We start from the raw sequence: 9397 nt of genomic DNA on the forward strand, positions 1-9397 counted from the left end.
AAGCCTTTCATGGATTCATCCAGAGGTTTTACTGTCTGTACAATCATCCATTCATCCACAGCCAGTTTATAAAAATGTGTAAACTTTTGGATTCAGGTGAGAAAATCTCTCTTAATGCACTGGAGCAGATGGGAGAAAATTCTGCCTCTTCTCAAACAAATGCATCTGGAGAGAGAACTGTATGAGTATGGCGAGCCACGATGGACTCGTTCTGGTATGAATTTTTTCATTTTTTTTTCAGTCAGCCTTCATCCGCTTCCATGAGGAAAAAAATGTTTCCCAGTTTTTTGGGAATTTTCTCAGAATTCTTTCACCGAAACGAGGAGAAAGGTCACAGCCAGAGGCAGAGAGGCGGACACCAACGACCCGCACGTCCTCACCGACAAACAGCACCGTGACGTCACTGCGTTCTACCAACGCAGGTCTAGAGCTGACGGCGCACTGAAGTCTCGCGAGAAGCTGAAGTCTCGTTAGCCCCCCCCCCCCGCTCTCAGGCGGCTGATGGAGGAGGCGGGAGCCATGTTGTAGCTGCGGAGCATCGAAGAGCAGCAAGCCGGAGAGAGTCCCCGCACCGCCCGCACCGCTTCTCGTCAGCAGCGCCCGTCCGGACTCACCATGAGCGGCGGGACGCCCTACCTGGGCAGCAAGATCAGCCTGATCTCCAAGGCCGAGATCCGCTACGAGGGGATCCTGTACACCATCGACACCGAGAACTCCACCGTGGCTCTGGCCAAAGGTAAGCCCGCGGCCCGGCGGCTGTCCGCGGCCCGCTGGGCCACGGCCTCCGGGCGGCCGCCTGGGGCTTAAAGGGAGCTGCACCTGTTAGCATCAGCTAGCCTCAAACTGCGCAATGTTTACAGCGGAATACGTTTGAGCGGCAGCGCAACATCCGGGCACTCTGTGACGTGACTCAGCGTGTACACCTGCTGCTAGCCGGCTACCATGCTAACTCTGAAAATAACCTCAGCTGACGTCACGCGGCGCCTCACCTGGGCACCGGATTATGACGTCAGTGGGAAGCAGCAGGTCTGCAGGCGTGACAGCAATGGACAGGCGCGTGTTTGGATCCCATCATGACGTCAAAGTCATAGAGGGTTAGGGTTCTGTAGTCCAAGTTCTGGCGGTGCTTCATGAAGAACAGGACTAAAGAGGTTCTGGTCTGTGATGTGAGGGTTCTGGTTCTCAGAGAATAGGTCCAAAGAGGTTCTGGTTCTTGGAGAACAGGTCTAGAGAGGTTCTGGTATGTGAGGTGAGGGTTCTGGTTCTTGGAGAACAGGTCTAGAGAGGTTCTGGTGTGTGAGGTCAGGGTTCTAGTTCTTGGAGAACAGGTCTAGAGAGGTTCTGGTCTGTGACAGCAGTCCTGCTGCAGGCGGCCATGTTTCTTGTTATTGTCGTGTGCTCCCGGCCCCCCGGACCCCCTGACCTGCGTTCCGTCCCCGGCAGTGCGTTCCTTCGGGACCGAGGACCGGCCCACCGACCGGCCCATCCCCCCCCGAGATGACACCTTCGAGTACATCATCTTCCGAGGCAGCGACATCAAGGACCTGACGGTGTGCGAGCCGCCCAAGCCGACCGGCTCTCTGCCGCAGGACCCGGCCATCGTCCAGGTAGGAGGCTCCGCCCACTCCCGCTCTGCCCGCCCCTCGCACCCTGATCCCGTGTCTCTTCTTCCTCTGTGGTTTCAGTCGTCCATGAGCTCCAGCTCGGCGCCGGCGGCCTCGGCTCCCACGCCGTTCCAGTCGGCTGGGTCTTATGGACTCTTCAATCGGGCGCCGGTTCCGGCCTACAGCCAGTTCAGCAGCAGCCCGCTGGTGTCGCCGCAGTTCGGCGCCGTCGGAGTGGGTGAGAACCCAGAGAACCCTGCTAGCACGCTGACGCGTCGGGGCGTTAGCATTTTAACATGCTAATGTGGTCAGAGGCCAGTCAGTCGGCTCGGCCCCCACTCCAGTCTGAACCTTCTGATTGGGTTCCCTCCTGCCCTCTGATTGGTTGGTTCTGGTGATGTCACTCTGCAGGTCGCAGCAGCCCGGTTGTGGACCCTCTGAGGAAGAGTCCCACTCTGGACCAGATCCTCCCATCAGCCCCGGCTGCGGGCGTGGCCCCTCCAGCCCCGGGCCTGGGACGCAGAAGCCCCGCCCACGGCCGCCCCGCCGCCGCCGCCGGAGCTCCGAAGGTTCCGCAGCAGGACGGGGCAGAGATGAGAAGAGGTGAGACAGGGCTCCGCCCCCTCTAGCCCCGCCCCCCTTAACGCTTCCCGTTTGTGCTACAGCGGCGGGACTCCCGGCAAACCGCCGCGGCCGAGGCGGCGGCCACCGTGGCCGAGGGCGCTTCAACGTGCGCCGGGATGGACCGGTCAAGTTCGAGAAGGACTTCGACTTCGAGAGCGCCAACGCACAGTTCAACAAGGACGAGATCGACCGCGAGTTCCAGAGCAAACTCAAGCTCAAAGGTAGGGGCGGGGCCGGGGGCGGGGCCGCGGCGCGCTCCGGTGGATGGAGCCACGGCACGCTTCAGGGGCGGGGCTGGTTGTGACCGCTTCTTGTCGGTCTGCCCCTCAGAGGAGAAGAGCGAAAAGACGGAGAAGACGCTGAACGGCGAGGACAAGGGCGACTCCGGTGTGGAGACGCAGAACAGCGAAGGAACCGGCGAGGACGAGAGCGACCCGCTGGGACCCAACTGCTACTACGACAAGTCCAAGTCCTTCTTCGACAACATCTCCTGTGACGACTCCCGGTGTGTGTGTGTGTGTGTGTGTGTGTGTGTGTGTGTGTGTGTGTGTGTGTGCGTGTGTGTGTACGCATTGTCTCACAGGAGGGGTGATATTGAGATCAGTATTGATCCGCCCTGGTTGTCTGTAGCTCCGCCCTGGTTGTCTGTAGCTCCGCCCTGGTTGTCTGTAGCTCCGCCCTGGTTGTCTGTAGCTCCGCCCTGGTTCCTCTGTAGCTCCGCCCTGGTTGTCTGTAGCTCCGCCCTGGTTCCTCTGTAGCTCCGCCCTAGTTGTCTGTAGCTCCGCCCTGGTTCCTCTGTAGCTCCGCCCTGGTTCCTCTGTAGCTCCGCCCTGGTTCCTCTGTAGCTCCGCCCCGGCTGACGGAGCTCTCAGGACCAGTGTGTGTCGATAATCCTGGGTTCCGAGTCGGGATCAGAACAAACACGGGTTCCAGACGGAGCGGTGCTCTGGAATCACATTTTGAGACAAACGGTGTGTGTTTGTCTCCATGCTAACTGATCCACCGCGGCTCTGCCGAAGTGCCCATGAGCCAATGCAGAGTTGGACCAGTTGAACTATAATGTTGCGAAAAGGCTGCTTTGCTTTTGGTCTGTTAGCGCTAGCAGCTAATGGCTAGTGGCTAATGGCTAGCAGTTGTGTGTAGCTGTTGTGTTCAGGTGTTGTGTCTGGGTGTTGTGTTCAGGTGTTGTGTCCGGGTGTTGTGTCGGGATGTTTTGTCCGGGTGTTGTGTTCAGGTGTTGTGTCCGGGTGTTGTGTTCAGGGGGGTATTGCACAAAACCAGGATAAGGGATTAAGCCGGCAAACTGTTGTTATCCTGTGGCGATCTTGTGGTGATCCTGGACGAAGTTATCCTCAAGTCGATTGCACAAAAGCTGGCCAAGTTGATCCCGGGCCAGTCACCATGGTGATTTATTCTCTGCAGCTCGCTGCTCCACAGCAGGATAACTACCCAGGATAAGATTAAACTGCTGTCAACAATGTGAGAAATGGGCGTGTTTACAGCATTTCCTGGGTTTTTCTACACATTACATCATTTAATCATCCTGCAGCCAAATCTTATTACTGTAGTCGCTGCATCTGCAGGGTCTGGTTGACTTTAGTATTATTTTGTTGCTCAGATTATATGAAGACCAACATAACTTTCAACACAAACGTTTCAGAATCCTTTCTTTAGTAATACAAGTCCTACAATAAAAGGTTCACAGTTATTGTAAAGACAATGGAAAAAAAAAACTTTAATGAAACTGGTACTAAACCACACTGATGTCAAAAATAAAGAATAAAAAATAAAATAAAACAACCCTGAAGCTACGCAATGAGTAAAATGAGAAACACAGGAAAAATAAATGTATCACACCACTGAAATGGACGACAATATAACAGACAGCATCATTTTGTCTTAACTGTCTCCTGAAAATAGGAAAATCGTCCTATTTCAGGACTCCAGCTTCAGGAGTGAACAGTCCCACATCATTCTGACTCCACATTTTTAACAGCTAAAATCAGACAGAAATTCTTTCTCAGAAGAAACAAATTTATCACTTCATGTGATAACTGCTCTTTGGGTTACACTTAAGTAACTTACCAGACTGCAGAATATTTTTATATTTGGTTTTCACCTGCTGCAGGTTCTTTTCTGGCCGACAGGTTTGTTCTTCATGACAGATGAGGATGAAACAGATCACAGCATGAGGACAATTGATTCCATTAGATAGCACGGACACAGAGTTGAAATATTCTTGAATAAATATCCTAAATATTGACAAAATGCTGTTTCCCCCGTGTATTTCCTGTATTTTATTATTATCACTTTTGTATGATCATAATCATGGATCATATACAGAATTAGGCCATTTTTAGTGTCTGATTTGCACATCACTATTTCACTGTAATAAAGCTGCGGCCTGCATGCAGTACCTGTCCTCACCATTGAAGCGTGGGGGCGCTGTGCCTTAAACGTCACTTAAAGCAGACGTACAGGCTGGAATATATGGAGTGAAATTAATGGACGTGTTTTGTGTAAAGTCCTCGCTCTGGGGCACCCCCCTTTTTAAGTGACCCCCCCCCCCCCCCCCCCCCCCCCCCACCTGACAGCCGCGGTACAGTCCGCACTGCTGCTCATCCCCTGTGAAGTAAGACGCTCGTCCTTGTTCCATTTTCAATCTGTGATTCTGTGATTGATCTCGTGGTCTTCTGAAGAACGCCGTGACGCCACTGATCCTGATGCTCCTCACCTGGCTGGAGGAAGCCGCGTCTTTTCATCCTGGCTCGGCAACCGATTAATCCGAGAAAACACCGACTAGGCTGACTCAAGCCGCGCATTTTCATTGATCCTGGATGTATTTATCCTACTTTTGTGCAATACCCCCCTGGTGTTGTGTTGGGGTGTTGTGTCCAGGTGTTGTGTTCAGGTGTTGTGTCTGGGTGTTGCGTTCAGGTGTTGTGTCCAGGTGTTGTGTTCAGGTGTTGTGTCCGGGTGTTGTGTTCGGGTGTTGTGTTCAGGTGTTGTGTCCAGGTGTTGTGTTCAGGTGTTGTGTTCAGGTGTTGTGTTCGGGTGTTGTGTTGGGGTGTTGTGTTGGGGTGTTGTGTTCAGGTGTTGTGTCCGAGTGTTGCGTTCAGGTGTTGTGTCCGGGTGTTGTGTCCGGGTGTTGTGTTCAGGTGTTGTGTTCGGGTGTTGTGTTCAGGTGTTGTGTTCAGGTGTTGTGTCCGGGTGTTGTGTTCAGGTGTTGTGTCCGGGTGTTGTGTTCAGGTGTTGTGTCCGGGTGTTGCGTTCAGGTGTTGTGTCCGGGTGTTGCGTTCAGGTGTTGTGTCCGGGTGTTGTGTTCAGGTGTTGTGTCCGGGTGTTGCGTTCAGGTGTTGTGTCCGGGTGTTGCGTTCAGGTGTTGTGTCCGGGTGTTGCGTTCAGGTGTTGTGTCCGGGTGTTTAGGTTAGAGCTGGACAAAATTTCGATGTCAATATATACGGCGGTATATTTTTATTCAATAACGGTGATCTGAGTTTTAAACACATTTTCGATATAGTGCTTTACAGTCTGCGTTTCACAGTCACTAACTGCTGCTCACGGCGCCGCTGATTCAAGCCGAGCAGAAAGCGCCGCAGAGAGATCAGAGCTCTGCAGCCACAGCGGGCCGTCCTCAGCTCAGGCTACAAGCTAGCTCCACCGCCGTGAGTTTGAGCTCCAAAATGAGAACTGGTGATGTAAACGACTGTAAAATGACTGAATAAGCTTCCACAAGCTAATTTGTGGCCATGGAATAATAAATCGTGCGCACGAAATATTAATTCGTGGCTAATAATTAGATATATCATTCAGTGAACAGTCCAGTGAAGTTAGCAGCGTGTTGACAGATGAGGACTTTCGGTCTCAGTAACTCTTTAACAAAACGTCAGTAACACACAGAGGAGCCTCCATCCCGCCGCTGTGAGCTGGACCACAGGCTGCAAGCTCATTTTCATTAAAAGTATCTGTCTATCAGGAAGCAGAAGCAATATTGATTTCTACGAGCAGCCGTGGTGCTGCGGGGTTCAGGGAGCGTCTACAATTTACAAGATGCTGCAGCAGTGAAGACAAACACCACAAAAAAAAAAAAAAAAAAAAAACACTACAGGGATTCGCTGCAGCGTCACCATAATCACTACAACCTGAAGTAATCTGTACTTAACCTGAGTAATTATGAACACTTTTATTTTCCTTCCTGGTTGAAGCACCTTTCATTAAATCTATAATAAAAACTGTGTTGTAGTTTAGACAAGCTATTCATATTGAAAAGGTGAGTGTCTGGCAGCGATTTCAGTCCCCTGTCCCAGTAATATTCATGTTTGTTGTTGCTCACTCTTTTTTCTGTTCATTGCAGTAATTCTGAGCTCTTTGATTTTCCTTCCTGGTTGAAGCAGCTTTGTTTGAATCCATGACAACAACATAACTGTATTTAAGTGTAAAGTTGAAGCTATTTATATTGAAAAAGGTGAAACTTCTGTTTATTTGACAGTGATTTCATATTTCTTAAATAAAAGGTAAACATTTAATTTATTGTAGTTTTTATTTCTAAAATGTTTTACTGGAGGAGCTTCCTGGGTACATTTCTAGTTTTACAGCTAGTACATCCTGTACATGATTCTTAAGTTTTTTCTGAGGCTTTTGTATCATTTATATCAATATCGGAATTATATCGTATCGACCGAAATTATGAACTATATCGTGATAACATTCTTGGCCATATCACCCAGCCCTAGTTTAGGTGTTGTGTTGTGTTGTGTTGTGTTGTGTTGTGTTGTGTTGTGTTGTGTTGTGTTGTGTTCAAGTACTTCAAGTGTTGTTTTGTTCCACAGGAAAGCAGCAGATAAATCTGGAGCTTCAGCTTTTCCCAGGTCAGTTTTTCTACTTTCACTCAGGATGGAGCTGGAGCCACTGGGGAGGCTGCTTGACCCTGACGTCCCCGTCCCTTGTCCCCGTCCCCTGTCCCCGTCCTCTGTCCCCGTCCCCTGTCCCTGTCCCCCGTCCCTGTCCCCCGTTCCCGTCCCCTGTCCCTGTCTCCGTCCCCCACAGGGAGCGGAGGCAGACCTGGGCCGAGGAGCGCCGGATGAACGCCGAGACGTTCGGCATCCCTCTGCGTCAGGGTCGAGGACGCGGCGGTTACCGTGGACGCGGCGGTGGGATGGGCTTCAGGGGGGGGCGGGGCCGCCCGGCCAGCCGAGGGTCCTTCGGCCCCCCGCAGGGGGGAGGAGGAGGGGGGGCGGGCTACAGGGGGGGGTACAGAGGAAACCAGGCCGGGAGGGAGTTCGCAGACCTGTCAGCATATAGGGTGAGCACACACACACACACACACACTCACACTCACACTCACACTCACACTCACACTCACACTCACACTCTGACGCTGACGTGTGTGTTCGGCTGTGTTTCCTTGCAGAAGGACCATAAAGTGACGGTGTAGGTCTGGCTCTGCAGGACCGTCGGAGGAGCGTCTCGTTGTGTTTTTGTCACCAGCACTGAGGTAGCCTGCTGTCAGCAGAACGCCGTTCCGCCGCGGCGTTCCGCCGTGTTCCTCTCTGGGCCAGTGGGCGGAGTCTAACATGTATTTTTCTACTGCTGCGTCCATTTTGCTCCGAGCCGCGGTTCGATTCCCGCACACTTCCCCTGCATCTCGTCCCACGTTAGCGTTAGCGTTAGCGTTAGCGTACATCACCACAGTGGGTCTGTTTCACCACACGGCACGGTTCGATTCCAGCTGGGGAGCCAACCGGAGCTGGCATCAACCACCTCACAGGAACTGTTCTCTTCAGCGTTCTCCAAGAACACAGCAAGTCCCAAAGCTTCAGGCTGCGTCTCACCTCGGATTCACTCTTCAGTCGTGTCTGCTCCTCTGTGATTGGCTGGCAGTAAGGTGGAGGCGGTGCCCTGTGTCCGCTCCTCTCTGATTGGCTGGTGGTCAGCCACGAGACAGCAGAGCCACGACTTCCTGTTTCCCAGAAGCGACTCCTGGGGGCCGCTGCACCTTCGCCCCCCCCTGCTGGTCCCTGCTGGTACTGCAGGAGGCACCAGCCTGGTTTCGGTTCTGCTCCAGAGGTTCTTTTAGCTCGTGACAGAACGGCGCCATGGAATCAAACCGGGACCTGAACCTTCTTCGCACCAGGACTCTTCTGTTTAAACTCTGGCTGGGATTCGAACCGGGAGCCGTCCGTGTGTTCAGGATCTGTTGCTTCAACCTCTTTTTTTCAAATTGACCCTCAATAAAAATGATGTGACGTGTTTCCTCTGAAGACTGGGATTAAATATTCTATCACTGTAACTGGACTCTGCTGACCTCCAGTGTTTGATCAACCACATCACACACACACACACACACACACACACACACACACACACACACACACACACACACACACACACACACACACACACACACACACACACACACACAGAGACACACACGCGCGCGGTATGAGGTGTTCCCCCTGCAGCTCCACATCTCTTGTTTAATCTGTTGTAATCTGAACTCAATGCTAAACTAAACTACTTCCTGCTTGTGTTGTAATGAAGATTTTAGAAGCATTCAGGTTGTCGGTCTGATTCCTGAGGTGGGCGGGCCGGGGCTGTGATTGGCTGCTGAGGGATGTTTGGGGCGTTCATGTTCGGGGATAAGTGGAGGAAATCTGACTTCTCCTGTCGCCTCCGTCACGCTAACCTGTCTTCTTCCAAACGCCGCAGTGAGAAAGCAGATGCAATAACCGTGGTGGGCGGAGCCTGTTCTGCACAGCTGGCTTCCTCACAAACACTCTGTGGTCACTGTTTGTTCCTGAATGCAGCGCCCTCTGGTGGCCCCGGCGGACTTCTTTCCTTTCTTTTTGTTTCGGGGATTAAATAAACAGTTGTACATTGTTGAGCTTCTGCCTGGTTTCTGCTCTGACCGTCCTGCAGCCAGATCCAGCGGGTCAATCAATCAATCAATCAATTTATTTTTGTATAGCCCAGTATCACAACAACAGTTGCCTCAGAGGGCTTCAAGATGTTACATTTGTCGGTAGAAGTAAAAACAGTGAATAAGCATAATGGTAATATGTCAATATTTACAGTAACGAGACAGAACGAAGCAACCACCGCCTTCGACCCTCACATCCGGCAAGAAAAAACTCCAAAAACCCAGTGGGAAAAGAAGAAATCTTGGGGAG

General features: G+C 52.0%; 1 protein-coding gene across 1 annotated transcript; it reads left to right on the forward strand.

Annotated features, from left to right (window-relative positions):
• The first annotated feature begins 480 nt into the window (after nt 1–480).
• Nucleotides 481–9107, forward strand: lsm14aa (LSM14A mRNA processing body assembly factor a). Its single transcript, XM_030096251.1, has 9 exons — nt 481–736; nt 1444–1607; nt 1686–1842; nt 2016–2207; nt 2270–2449; nt 2559–2733; nt 7058–7096; nt 7275–7530; nt 7639–9107. Exons 1-9 carry the CDS (start codon nt 616–618, stop codon nt 7660–7662), a joined length of 1308 nt encoding a protein of 435 aa, XP_029952111.1. The 5' UTR covers nt 481–615; the 3' UTR covers nt 7663–9107.
• The last annotated feature ends 290 nt before the right edge of the window (nt 9108–9397 follow it).

This window comes from Salarias fasciatus, chromosome 7, assembly GCF_902148845.1.
Source record: "Salarias fasciatus chromosome 7, fSalaFa1.1, whole genome shotgun sequence".
NCBI lineage: Eukaryota > Metazoa > Chordata > Actinopteri > Blenniiformes > Blenniidae > Salarias > Salarias fasciatus.